The sequence below is a fragment of the Taudactylus pleione genome, unplaced genomic scaffold, assembly GCF_031769625.1.
Source record: "Taudactylus pleione unplaced genomic scaffold, aTauple2 ptg000296l, whole genome shotgun sequence".
NCBI classification, from domain to species: Eukaryota; Metazoa; Chordata; class Amphibia; order Anura; family Myobatrachidae; genus Taudactylus; species Taudactylus pleione.
Genome location: NW_028284698.1, coordinates 67132 through 80926, shown reverse-complemented (window position 1 = coordinate 80926; position 13795 = coordinate 67132). Strand labels below are relative to the sequence as shown.

Genomic DNA, 13795 nt, shown 5'->3' with positions numbered 1-13795 from the left:
TGTACACAATGCACAACATACAGCGTTGTTGTATTGCTGGGTACACACATTGTATAGTATGTACCCAGCATACAAATCCCCACTCCATATTATGTTTTATGGTTTGTTCCCAGTCTACTCACTTTAAGTCAAGTTACTGGGCTAGTACTGTAGGGTCATATTATTGCAGGTGTACTCTTTTTTTTTTTAGTAATTTATTCATTTTAGAAACCTGGATTTTTCACCCCATGCACAGAATGGGTCAACATTGGAGTAAAACAAAATTAAAAAAGCAATTTGCTGTCGAGTAGCTTAATGTTTTTCCAATCAGCATTTTAGCTTAACTGTGCCAATCAGATATTATCTTACTCTAAATTAAGTCAGGATTTAGATGCAGGATCAAAGTTATAACACCCATCTACACACCCGATTCCACTTGTGTAAATGAATTACCTCAACATAACTTCTGTATATTACATATATAAAATACTCAGAATTAAGTATTGATATTTTGCCAAACACACACTTGGGACTCAATAACTTATTAGATATTTTGCTAGAGGTTTGAGAATTCATAGTGTTTCAGTTTAGTGTCTCAATAGTATGAGTATACTGATGTGAACAAGACACTAAACATGTCCCATGTAGGGAGAATCATGGTGTTTTGCCAAGTCAGAACATCTAGTGAACAGTAGAAAACTTCTGAAACCACAACAACTTTTGTCAAGAACAGGTCTTAAAAATGTAATACTGTTTTATTTGCTTCAAAAACATTTCAGCATTCTAAACATAAAAAAAAACAAAAAACAGAACAATGCAATATGTAAGCACAATGTTTTTTTAACTCTGCAAACCTGTACTCCGCCTCCACTTCAGTCAGTGAAGAGGTGTCTACAGTCTTTGTTTAAAAACTAGTGTACTCAACTGAAAAAACACCCCATACATTTCTCATGCCAGCTGAACCCCCTTCGACAACTAATGGCAGAATGCTATTTCACTATATACAGAAAAGACAACTTTTAAGCTAACTTGACGCCCAATGTAGTGTAAATCTTGACGTGCATGCTCTGGGGCTGGAGTGGTAAACCCTAAAAAGGGATATTACAAACCCGGGGATGTTCTGAAATCCCTGTGGTACCAAGAGCTCCAAAATGTATGCACCATAGGAATTTGTCTAGTTTACAGATTAGATATGTACAGTTTACAACCCAGGATTTTTCTAATCAATAACACCTTAAATTAATAAAAAAAAAAAAAGAAAAAAGAAAATGCTTGAAACATTTTTAAATGCTTTGATACACCAACAGCAAAGTGCAGAGTGAGGAGAACACTAGAGCGCCTGTTTTTTTCTTTGTTTTAAAAATGTTTGGAAATATGTACAACTTTCAACAGTTTCAGATTGCTCAATTTTACACACACGGCTACATAATGTAATCCAGTTACAACTCCAAGAGCATCGTTTTGAAACTTGTCAGAACCCAATTTTTGCAATTAGACCTAATAAGGGCTGTCAACCATCAGAAGATGGCAGCTAGAGGTGGTTCCCCTACTCTAATATTCACATGAACAGAATAGACTTCATTCATCATCCTCCTCATCATCTTCTTCATCCTCCTCTTCTTCATCTTCATCATCCTCATCCTCCTCTACCTTTTTCCGAGCCATCTTGGGAGCAACTTTTGCACCATCAACTTTTCCTTTGGATTTGTAGTCTGCAACATCCTTTAAAAAGGCAACAGAGATGTTAAAATACAAGTATACAGAACTACCATTCTGAACCCAAGTATACGATAAACACCAGCCAGTTTTTTCCTTGCTTATAGGAGAGAAAGACAAGCAATATTACCTTCTCATATTTTTCCTTCAGCTTCCCTGCCTTGTTATTATAGGGCTGTTTCTCACTGTCACTTAGGTTGTTCCACATCTCACCCAGTTTCTTTGCAATATCACCAATAGAGATACCAGGATTTGTGGATTTAATTTTGGGACGGAAGTCAGAGCAGAAGAGGAAAAAGCCGGAGCTAAAAGAAAAAAAAATAAGGAATTTAGACACTTCACATTCTGAGGCACAATCAAAGTAGTATGGAGTCTGTGTCTTAGAAACATCTTACGGTGGCCTCTTTGGCGCATTGGGGTCCTTCTTCTTCTTGCCTCCCTTAACTGGGCCAAAATCTTTCATTTCTCTGTCATATCTTACTTTATCCGCTTTTGCCAAGTCATCAAACTTGCACTTCTCTTTTGCAGACATTATCTGAAACAGCAGTAACAAGAAATTGAGAAACCACAAGCATACATTCAAACAAATAAAAGATTGTTGAGACACATAGCATACCTTCCATCTTTCAGAGCATTTCTTTGAAAATTCTGCAAAGTTGACTGGGATTTCAGGATTCTTCTTTTTGTGCTCCTCACGACAGGTCTGCACAAAGTAGGCATAGGCAGACATCTTTCCTTTCGGCTTCCTCGGGTCCCCTTTTGCCATATTGAATCTACAAAAAAAAAAAAAAAAAAAAAAAAATTTATATACATTTTTTTTTTTTTCTACTACACTGCCATATGTTATAAAATGGATGACACTGCAGATAAAAATGTAAATAAATTAAAGTTGAGTATTAAGGCTTATTGCACATTTAAAAACTACATAAAATTCAATAAGACTATGGTCAAGTTTACTGTGGCAACTTGCCAAGAGAGTTTTATTGGCACAAATTAAGCACTTGCCATTTCTTTCTTGTGGGGTGCAGTACCTTTCAAGACTGTAGGTGGTGCTACTATATAGATTACCAGACATACTGAAGAGATGCTAACATGAATACTCAAAATGAGGGTTATTAAAAATTATATTTAATAACATATACCTAGGGGAACTTACACTACAGCTGTTCAGATATTTAGTGCAAAAAAAAAAAAAAAATCCTTATTTTATGTAAAAAAAAATTTTTTTTAAATTTTATTTAATATATTTTATTTTTATTTAAGTTCCAAAAGGCAAGTTTCTAAGAAAGAGGAAAAAAAAAATGCACTACTAGAAAAAAAATAAAATAAAAAATAAGTGTTTAAAAGTCCATATCCAGTAAAGGGAAATATGGATAAAAAGTGCCAGAGTTGTGACCCGTCCTAAAAAAAAATAAATAAAAATGCGGTTTCCCCCCTGAGCCCCGCCATCTTTTCCTTTCTCCACACCCAAGGTCATCATTTGTGAGAATAAAGCATAAAACGGGCTGTAGCCGGTGTGAGCAGCGGGCACTGTACGAGTACCCTGCACTATAGCATTGCCATGCATCGGGGAGCGGAGGGTCGGTGAAGTTAGACACTGCAAAGGCTGCGCTGGGGGTGGTGGGGGGGGGGGGGGGTAAAGGAGACATCGAGACACCAATAATTCATCTTCCATTTTGTGAAATGCTTCTTCATGAAAGAAAGTCCACCTAAAATGCAGCCCTCTATAGCCCCCGGGGTGTATCCGGGCGATACGGGCAGCCTGGAGGGGTAATTGAGCATTATTCCCCGCTGACGGCGGCTACAGCGCAGTATATAGCCTTGCTATAGTATATAGAGGAGACTGGCTGTTCTTTGCTATGGGTTCTCCATTCACTAAAATGGCTTCTCTCTCTCTATGCATAGACAGCAGTCAGCCTGCATTACACACTGCACAAACCTCCCCGCCGGCTACGGAGCCCGATATCTCGGCCGTACACACTCGGATTACTCCGGTTCTAGCACGGATGGAAAGGGTAGATTGTCCTCTTTTACAATCTGTGATCATTATACATAAGGGACCCCGTGGGGGGCGAGCGCAGGCCGGTTTTGGGGGCGCCCCCTCCCTCCTCGCTGAGGCTTAGCGCAATCCCCTGTATAACAAAGAGCTGTGTTCAGCCATTACAGGCAGTGAGGCGGCAGCCGGGGAGGGGGGACCGCGGGAAAAAAGTACCACAGCGGCCAGACCCGGGCACAAACAAGCCCCAAACCGACATGAGTGGTGAGGGCAGAGTCTGGGCAGGAATAAGGGGTAGTTTTTAAGACGATAAGAGGCTTCCCGGGGTAAAGGGAGCAGGTGGGAGCGGCGGGAGCAGCGTTTCTCCCCGTTCGCCACACTCGTGCTATGGAAGGGAGTTACAGCTGCAGAGACTGGGCTAAGCCCGGACGGGGCATGAATGGGGCGAGGTGGCACAGCGGGCAGCAGGCGCGGGTACGGAGGAGCCGGTGGCGGGGGATAGAGGGGTGACCTCCCCCCTCCTCCTTCCTCACAAGACAGGGAAACAACAAGGCAGAGGATGACAGGGACAGCCATGTTATTGCAGAGAACAGTGCCATGCAGGAGTGCCAGCCAGCAGCCCCATGCCACTCATTAACCCATCCGGGGCCACAACACAGGCACAGACCTCCCAACACATCACAAATGGGAATTTAGGGGGAGAAATACAAAAAAAAAAAATATATATATACAGTCACAAAATCACATTAAAATACAAAAAAAAAATAAAATAAGAAATATTACACACAAATAAATCTAACAATAAATAACTTTACACCGCTGCCGGCTCCAACAGGGGAACTAAGAACACAATGTAACCAGCAGAGGAGCTGCCCGCGGGTAGGCAGGCGTTAAATGTAAGTTATTTACACATTATAAACAACAACCCCCCCAATATAACATATCACTAATAATAACACACCCGCGCACAGTTCTGCAGCTAATAAGTACAGTAAGGTGAGAACAGTCACAGAGAGAAGGGATAGAGGAGAGTGGGATAGGGGTGAGCAGGACACCCGGTCCCCGGTGTGTGGGGTGCAGGCGGGCAGAGAGGAGAGGAGGCAGCTGCTGGACGTACCTGTATTGTGTGCTGCTCGCTGTACTAGTACTGTGATCCCTGCGCACGCCGCTCACTCACACAGCTCCTAAGCCTGGCTCTCACCCTCGCGCTAGCTTACTACGAGAGCGAGCTGATTGGCTAGAGCACACTCCCCATTTAAAACAACCTCCCAGCCCGGCTATTGGGCCCAGGCCTCATGAATATTAACCACGCCCGCCGCTCCCATTGGGCGCCGAGAGAAGAACGTCACTCATTCAAAAAGAACACCCGCCTGGGGACAGAACTGCAGCCCGGGCTGCTGCTGCTGCTGCGATGTTTTCATATTGTAATGTATGACGTCACGCCGTGTTCACGGTATGTCGCCCCCATGTGTGAGGAGAACACCCCTGACTACAGCATAGTGACTGTACGAGATAGAGCCCACTTTCAAAAGGTTCTAATGTATGAGACCGTAAATCGCCTTATATCGTAATCGTAAATGACCAGCTCTGTACCAGGTAATAAAAACAAAAACAATATATCTACCCCATGCACCCACCAGCAACGAGCAGTGCTCCAGTCCCAAATGAGCTCTTCATTAAATCGTGTGCTTTTATTTTTTTACAATTTTACTTTGAATTTTGATTATAGTTTAATTAGAAAATCAACCATATTCTGAAGAACTGTAACTAAGCGGATAAGCAATTACAGGGCTTGGTAATTATTAATCAATAATTGTATTAGATTGCATTGTCGATGTCTTCTCTTTAAATCCAACTATAAGGACATACATCTGAATGCACAATAAAAAAACATCTGGTGGATGTTCTAGGAAATCATTTACTTTCCTCAGGATTCTGGTATCTCTGGGCCTGATTCAGACCCGGACGCTAAGCTGCGCTTGCTCGCATTGAGCGATTATTCACAATCTGGTCATGCGTATGAGTCGCAATGCGCGTGCGCGAACCAGTCATAGCGATGGGAAAGTGCTCGACCGTAGCCCGCAGTCGGGCCGCTATTTGAGTGACAGATAGTGCCGTTTGTGGGTGGTAACAGGAAGGTGCTTGTAAACGGAGGTGTGGATGTGCGAACGCAGGCGTGCCCGACCGTCAGAACGGCGTTTAATGAGTGTGCATAATTAGCAAAGTAGCGTCATTACACACGTGACTGGGTTGTATTTTAGCCAGAACTGCTCGCAATATTGTGGTGGGGAAAGGCTACCACAAGCACTGCAAGCAGCACAGATGGCTCTCGATGTTCCCGATTAATCCTACAACTGCCGGAGATGACGTGTGTTGCGAGTGGCAAAGGGGCGTCTTTATACAGGTGCGAGCGCACAGTGCGGTCACTCGCAATCACTTAGTGGGCAGCTTTACGCAACGCATTGCGAGCACATGATTTAAATAGCCGGCCCCTTTTAGCCAGCGAGCGGCCGCAAATAGCGTCCGGGTCTGAATCAGGCCCTCTGTCTTTTATTATAAGTGGTCAGGACAAATTATCAGAAGTAGACATAAACTCACACTCCAGTGTGTATGTACTGTTTTTCTGGGGCCATTATGTTGTCTAAGGGCTCGATCCAATTAGCCGTGATGATCTTGCGGGTGTGAGTAGTCACGGCAATGGCAGCCCAAATTCACCTAAAAGTCCTTGCCCCATAGGTCTCTGAGCAAAATTATTGGAATTCGGGCTCGGAGCTGACCGCGAATGCCGTTGCTGGCGTTGTAATGCCGTGGCAACGGCACGTCGCACCTTTCACAAACAATTGGATTGAGCCCTTAATGTGTTACATTTGCACTTCTTCTTGATCTATGAAATATAAACCCTTATTGCAGATATACAGGTTTCAAATCCTTTATGTATTAGGATACTATGTTACTGTTATTTATGATACTTTTGAGCATTAAGGGACTGATACATACTTGGAAGTAAATTGTATTTTTGTTGCATGTAATGGTGCCTACACACATAGCGATGTGCTCACAATCCCACGATGTGTACAATTTCCCCCTGAACTCTCCCCAGGAGCTCCCCGGCAGTCATGGGCATGATTTGGTCTGAAAAAGCTGCCAATTTGTAACACGATCTATCAGGCCTCCTAAACTATCCAGTGCATCGTGACTGGAGATTGTCAGATCTGCCCTACAGCACGGCAGATCTGAAGATGCGATGTGTGACCTGCGGGGACGCGCATCGCATCGTGATCGTGAGTGGGGACTCACGATTTGGGCATATTTTACACGATCTGTCTTTCCGATGTGTCGGAATCGGCAAGATCGGGTAAAATATCGCCATGTGTGTATGCACCTTAAGGCGCATGCACAGAACAATGCAGATATATTATCCTGTATGCAGAGTTGTTTTATGTGTACCTCTATATCAGGGGTAGCCGGTCTTTTGTGACCTGAGATCTACTTTTTGTTAACTTACTTAACCGTGATCTACCAGCGTCAATGGGGATCGTTCAAAGGTAGATGTTATGCTGATGTTTGCACTGTTGAGCAATTTTTTTTGTTACTGCGCAAGCGCAAAAACTCTTAACTGTACGATGGCAGTCGCAGTTGCTTATTGGATCGCTGGCTCCATATTTCTACTTCAGGGTCCATAGGGTATCCACAGTCTTCCCTACACCCCGCCGGTACCAGAACGCCGGTACTGATCCGGGGATGCTGGTGGGCATCTGGGGTCACAGCTAGCGGTGACCCCAGATGTTCCGGACCATGGCCGGATTCAAGGGGGACAGAGGTAAGCAGCGGGGTCCCGCGGTGGGTCCCCGCTGATCACATGGTCCTAAGTCCCCAGGCAGGGGGCTCCCTGTGGACTGGCTGCAGTATGGAGCCAGGCGACCAACCTGCGCTTCCACTACCCCCTGGGACAGCGGACCGCAGCAGAGCGGTAGCGCTGCGGCGTCCCAGGGGTTAAATGCATGCCAGGGGAGCGCGCCTTCCCTGTCTCACAGCCGGCGCCTCCCCCGCTGCACACAGCCCTCTCTGCACTGTGCTGACTGGCCCTGTGTCAGCGCTCCTCCCCCAGGCCAGCCTTCTCTCTGCTCCTCGGCGGCCATCTTTTCAGAAGCATGGTGAACGCTGCTGGAAGCCTGCATTGGAAGCATCGTGGTCTGGGTCCCCCCGCATACCTCTCCTCCGCTGTGGTCAGGTCTGTGTATGCAGCGCTGTGTCCTACCAGGCCCTGTGTCTGTGTAGTTGAGTGATCAGCGCTGTTAGTGCAGGAATTGATTTTCTTTGCATTGTATGTGACTGTGCTAGCGCTGCTGCCTGTAACTTTTCTTCTCAAGACTGTCAGCTTTATTACTGTCCCTGTTCTTTCTGCTAAGCCCTTGCGGTGAGGTGCTGCAGGGTGGTCTCTCGCCTATTTAATATATAATTGGTGAGAGGGGTCACATACGTGGTGCCATCATGTCTGAAAGTGATTTTCCCCTCCGGCTACAGTGTACCACGTGTAAAGTACCGTTAGCGGAGGGGGAGGGTAGCGCGGAGGGCCTTTGCCGGCAGTGTTTGTCCATGGCGCGGCCTCTTACGGTTACTGCACCGGAACAGGAGCCGCCCTGGGCTTGTTTCGCTCAGGCGCTAACAGCTTTAGTGGGCCAGTTAGCTCCGCAGCCCGCGTTTACTCCGATGGGTTTGTCCCAGCAGTCTGTGTGTCGTCACCCATGCAGGGTTTCCCACAACAATTGGTGGTACCCCACAGTCTCCCTATTTCCCCGCTCCCGGTTTCTCAGGAGCCAGCGTGGGTTAACTCCCTGACGAGTTCTGTACAGCACTTGTCGGATGTGTTGCAAGGGGAGTCTGTGATGCGGCCTCATAAACGGCCGGTGGCGTCTCTGTCCGCTCCTTATGAGGATGACGAAGGGACGTCTGATGATGGGGAGATTCTGGATCCTTACGATCAGGGACCTCTCCATACTAAGGACGCTGATGCTAAGTAATCAAAGTATATATTCCTAGACTTATTCGGGCGGTCCGCACAGCCTTGGTGATTGAGGACGAAGTTCCCCCAGCGGCTAAGTCTAAGTATGCCTTTTTTAAAGACGTGAAGGGCGATGCCACAGTCTTTCCTCTTTCGGGTCAGTTGGTGGACCATTTAGAGGAGGCGTGGAAACAGCCTGGCAAAAGATACCAGCCGCAGCGACGCCTGGCGGTGGCTTATCCGTTTGCGGATAATTATTTTGCTAAGTGGGAATCCCCTCCACAGGTGGATTCTCACGTGACCCGTCTTGTCCGTAGTGCCACATTGCCGATGCCATCCATGTCCTCCCTTAAGGATGCTACGGACCGCAAGGTGGAAATCTGCCTGAAGTCCGTTTATTCCCTTGCGGGGGGGGGCAGCACGGCCGGCTATGGCCATTTGCTGGGTTGCCAGAGCGATGGAGCGCTGGGCGGATTCATTAGAGGCTTCTTTTGATTCCGACTGTCCGGCCGAACAGGCGGAGTTGATTGGCAATCTCCGTGATTCGGCCACCTACATCAACGAGGCGGCTCTAGACATTAGTACTCTGGTGTCTAGAATTTCTTCAGCAGCGGTAGCTGCTCGTCGCACCTTGTGGCTGCGATCCTGGAAGGCGGACGCAGATTCCAAGAAGGGTCTGGAAGCGTTGCCGTTTACCGGAGAAGTTCTCTTCGGTCCGGATCTGGATAAGATTGTGGCCACGCTGGCGGCAGCCAAATCGGCTTGTCTCCCGTCGGCCGCTGCTCCTTCAGGTTCTAGACCATCGTCCTTTCGGTCATCTAGGGCCCAGGGCAGGCCCAAACCACAGTCGTTTCCTCGTCAGGCTGGCCCTAGGAAATCGGTCAAGCCCTGGAAGCAGGCATGGAGTACCAGACGTCCGGCCCCCAAGCCAGATGACAAGCCTGCGGCCTGACGGTCCGGGCCTCCCTTTGGGGGATCCCAGAGTGGGAGGCCGCCTGCTGCAGTTCGCCCAGTGTTGGTCGGTCACTACGACAGACACTTGGGTTCTGGAGGTGGTCTCCCACGGGTATGCCCTCTCCTTCCGGCACAGACCCCCGGCTCGATTCTTCACCACGGGTCTACCATCAGACCGGAACAAGGCTACGGAGCTGCGGAAGGTATTGCACACTATGCTCCAGGCTGGAGTTATAGTGCCTGTTCCATTCTCCCAGAGGGGCCAGGGTTTCTATTCAAATCTTTTTTTGGTACAGAAACCCAATGGGTCGTATCGTCCGATTCTCAACCTCAAAGCACTCAACAAGTCTTTGCGGGTACCGAAGTTTCGGATGGAGACCCTACCGTCCATCATTCTGGCGCTGGAACCGGGGGACTACATGGTGTCATTGGACATACAGGACGCTTACCTGCATGTCCCTATTCTTTTGCACCATCAACAGTTCCTCAGGTTTGCAATCCGCAGCGACCACTTCCAGTTTCGAGCGTTACCTTTTGGCCTGGCGACAGCACCACGTGTTTTCACTAAGGTGATGGCGGTCATGGCGGCTTCTCTGCGGCTGCACGGAGTCCGCATGTTGCCGTACTTGGACGACCTGTTATTGGTAGCGGGATCTCCAGAGCTCCTGTTACGCCACTTGGACCTGACCATTGCCCTGCTGCAACGGCACGGCTGGCTAATCAACTGGCAGAAGTCCACTCTAATCCCGTCTCGGAGGATTCTGCATCTTGGAGCCTTATTGGACTCGGGACAGCAAAAGATCTTCGTGACAGAGGAAAAGATCTCTGCTTTACAGTCAAGGGTGCGCAGTTGTCTGCACAGCCGCCGGGTGTCTCTACACTCGGCGATGAGGTTACTGGGCTCCATGGTGTCGGTGTTCGACATGGTGGAATATGCCCAGTTTCACTCCAGACCTCTGCAGCACCTGATCCTGTCAAAGTGGAACGGGCTGCCTCAGTCTCTGAAGTCCCAGACGATTGTGTTCACCCCGGAGGTTCGCCTGTCCCTTGCTTGGTGGTTACAGACGACCCACCTCAGCGAGAGACGTCCGTTCTGGGTTCCAAATTGGGTCCTGTTGACAATGGAAGCCAGTCTTCGGGGCTGGGGAGCAGTTTCGGGTCCACATCTGTTCCAGGGCAGGTGGACGCCGACAGAAGCGGAGCTTCCAATCAATATCTTGGAACTCTGTGCGGTCTTCAATGCTCTCCAGCAGGCACATCGGTTTCTCCAGGGTCACCCGGTACAGGTCCAGTCGGACAACGCTACCACCGTGGCCTACATAAATAGGCAAGGAGGAACCCGAAGCCGGGCGGCTCTCGTAGAGGTGTCTCGGATCCTGGTTTGGGGGGAGCGCAATCTTCCGGCCATATCAGCGGTCTTCATCCCGGGAGTGCTCAATTGGGAGGTGGACTTTCTAAGTCGCCAGGACGTTCATCCGGGGGAATGGTCCCTGCACCCGGACGGTTTTCAACTACTGGTGGACAGATGGGGTCTTCCAGAGATCAACCTCATGTTGTCCCGGCACAACAACAAGTTGCCGGTGTACGGGTCTCGCACAAGAGACGAAGGGGCGTCTCTGGTGGATGCTCTGTCCGTCCGGTGGACGTTCCGGTTCGCATAAATGTTCCCTCCGGTCTCCCTTCTTCCACGGGTAATCCGGAAATTCAAACAGGAAGGAGGGACGCTCCTGTTGATAGCTCCCGTGTGGCCCAGACGGCACTGGTTCTCAGACCTTCAGGGTCTGTCCGTGGACAGTCCTCTGCGGTTGCCGCTACGACCGGACCTCCTGTCTCAGGGTCCTTGTCGTCACCCGGACCTGACTCGGCTGTCTTTGACGGCGTGGCTGTTGAGATGGCCATGCTGAGGTCCCGGGGGTTTTCCAGCTCTGTGGTGCGTACCATGTTGCGAGCTCGGAAACCGTCTTCCGCGAGGATATACCATCGCGTGTGGCATACGTTCTTCCAGTGGTGTCGACCGAGAGGTTATGCACCGCGGGAGTTTCGTCTGTCTCGGATTCTCGCCTTCCTGCAAGCGGGACTAGATCATGGGCTTCGCCTTGCTTCTTTGAAGGTACAGGTTTCGGCCCTGTCTGTCTGGTTTCACCGTAGGATTGCTACAATCCCGGATGTGTGCACCTTTATGCAAGGTGTTGTCCGCATTCAGCCGCCCTTTGTTTGACCTGTGGCGCCTTGGGATTTGGCTGTGGTCCTGAGGGCTCTCCAAGGACCGCCGTTTGAACCACTGGGATCAGTGGATCTTAAATGGCTAACAGCTAAGACTGTTTTCCTTCTGGCTATTGCTTCGGCCAGACGTGTTTCTGAGTTAGGGGCTCTTTCTTGTAGACCCCATTTCTTGGTTTTTCATGGGAACAGGGCAGTACTCCGCACTCGGCCCGAGTTTCTTCCCAAAGTTGTTTCCCAGTTTCATGTTAATGAGGAAATCGTTGTTCCGGCCTTTAACTCACCGGGTCTTTCCGTGGGTGAGGCCTCTTTGGATGTTGTGCGGGCCTTAAGGACTTATGTTGACCGCACTTCTTCGTTTAGGAAGTCGGACGCTTTGTTTGTCCTCTATGGCTTCTGTAAAAAGGGTTGGCCTGCTTCAAAGCAAACTTTGGCAGCCTGGATCCGTATGGCTATTTCTGAAGCTTATCTTCATGAAGGCCTACCGGTTCCTCCTTCTCTGAAGGCTCATTCCACTAGGTCTGTGGGTCCTTCGTGGGCAGCTCGACGTGGTGCCTCTGCTGTCCAGATCTGCAAGGCTGCTACGTGGTCCTCTGTCCATACCTTCGTGAGGTATTACAGGTTTGACACCTTCGCCTCTCAGGATGCTTCCTTCGGGCGGCGGATTCTCCTTTCTGCACAGGAGCGTCCCCACCCTTAAAGGATACTGCTTTGGGACATCCCCAAGGTATCCTGTGGATACCCTATGGACCCTGAAGTAGAAAATATGAGATATGGTAAGAACTTACCCTTGTTATCTCTATTTCTACGAAGTCCATAGGGTTCCACAGGACTTCCGCCCTGTCGCACCTGTGCTGCAGATGGGCTTTGCTCTGGTCACCGGTTTTCCGTCTCCCTCTGGTGAGAATGTGATTCTTGTATGTGTCCAGATCTTTGTTCTCTCTCTTCCTTCTCCTCCTCCGGCCTATGGCTTGGTAACTAACTGAGGTGCCTTGGCTCGGGGGCGGGGTATAGGAGGGGGACCTAGTGCATCCTGGGAGGCTGAAAGCTTAACTCTTTGGTGCCCTGCGACTGACGTCACACCTATACCCCAAGGTATCCTGTGAAACCCTATGGACTTCGTAGAAATAGAGATAACAAGGGTAAGTTCTTACCATATCTCATATTTTTTGCAGATGAGAATCCGTTAGAAATCGCAACCGCTCATACATAGGGCATGATTCTATGCGATGTGAATAGCGCCGGGAGTGAGCTCCCGGAGCTATTCAATACACCGCGCTGCCAAGTCCGACTAGGATTTCTTCTTACATCTCCCCGGGGATGAGAGCAGAAATCCGACAAAAGTCCCGGCGCAAGGCTGTTTTCTGCCCTTAGCGCCGGGAAAACAGCATCGCGCCGGGAAGTTAGGTCGGGGAATGCACGTTATCGCGCCTTAAACAGAGTGTTTAGTCGCGAGAACGGGCATTCTCCGACTAAACACCGTGCACAATTGAATAGCTCCGGGAGCTATCTCCCGGCGCTATTCACATCGCATAGAATAGAATCGTGCCCATAAAGTCCACCTCTGAATCATGCTCAGAGTGACATGCACTATGCTGCACACAAGCACACTGATTTTGTTTTCCCATCAGCTCTCACATACATAAAAGACAGTAGTCTTAAACAAAAAATACAAACACAAAAAAAACATAACAAATATACATCCAGTCATTTTGAGGTGTACAGAGTTGCCACAAATCTGCAATCTTTTACATTACCCCCCATACCGTAAACTTGTAATAAACTAATTATATCCACTACGTAAAAATATAAGGGGTGATTTATTTTAAAAAATAAGTAAAACAGTCAGTTGCTCAGTGTCAGTTTGTGTGGCAGGTAGCTCGGGCCTGGGCCTGGCATGGTGCCACAGCAGGAGCGTTCCCACTAGG

At 48.5% G+C, this 13795-nt stretch overlaps 1 protein-coding gene across 1 annotated transcript; it reads right to left on the bottom strand.

The window, feature by feature from the left end:
* Window positions 1–715: 715 nt before the first annotated feature.
* On the bottom strand, window positions 716–4927 carry HMGB3 (high mobility group box 3). Its single transcript, XM_088482797.1, has 5 exons — window positions 4809–4927; window positions 2312–2468; window positions 2091–2230; window positions 1826–2000; window positions 716–1701 (listed from the first exon to the last, which is right to left on the bottom strand). Exons 2-5 carry the CDS (start codon window positions 2459–2461, stop codon window positions 1558–1560), a joined length of 609 nt encoding a protein of 202 aa, XP_088338923.1. The 5' UTR covers window positions 2462–2468; window positions 4809–4927; the 3' UTR covers window positions 716–1557.
* Window positions 4928–13795: the final 8868 nt, after the last annotated feature.

Bases quoted from the DNA above. Each gene is read 5' to 3' on its own strand.
- HMGB3 (XM_088482797.1), bottom strand. From the start codon at position 2,461: ATGGCAAAAGGGGACCCGAGGAAGCCGAAAGGAAAGATGTCTGCCTAT. The intron at 2,231-2,311 runs GTATGCTATGTG...CTGCTGTTTCAG, and splicing joins AATGCTCTGAAAGATGGAAG to ATAATGTCTGCAAAAGAGAA. The intron at 2,001-2,090 runs GTAAGATGTTTC...TTTTTCTTTTAG, and splicing joins AATGCGCCAAAGAGGCCACC to CTCCGGCTTTTTCCTCTTCT.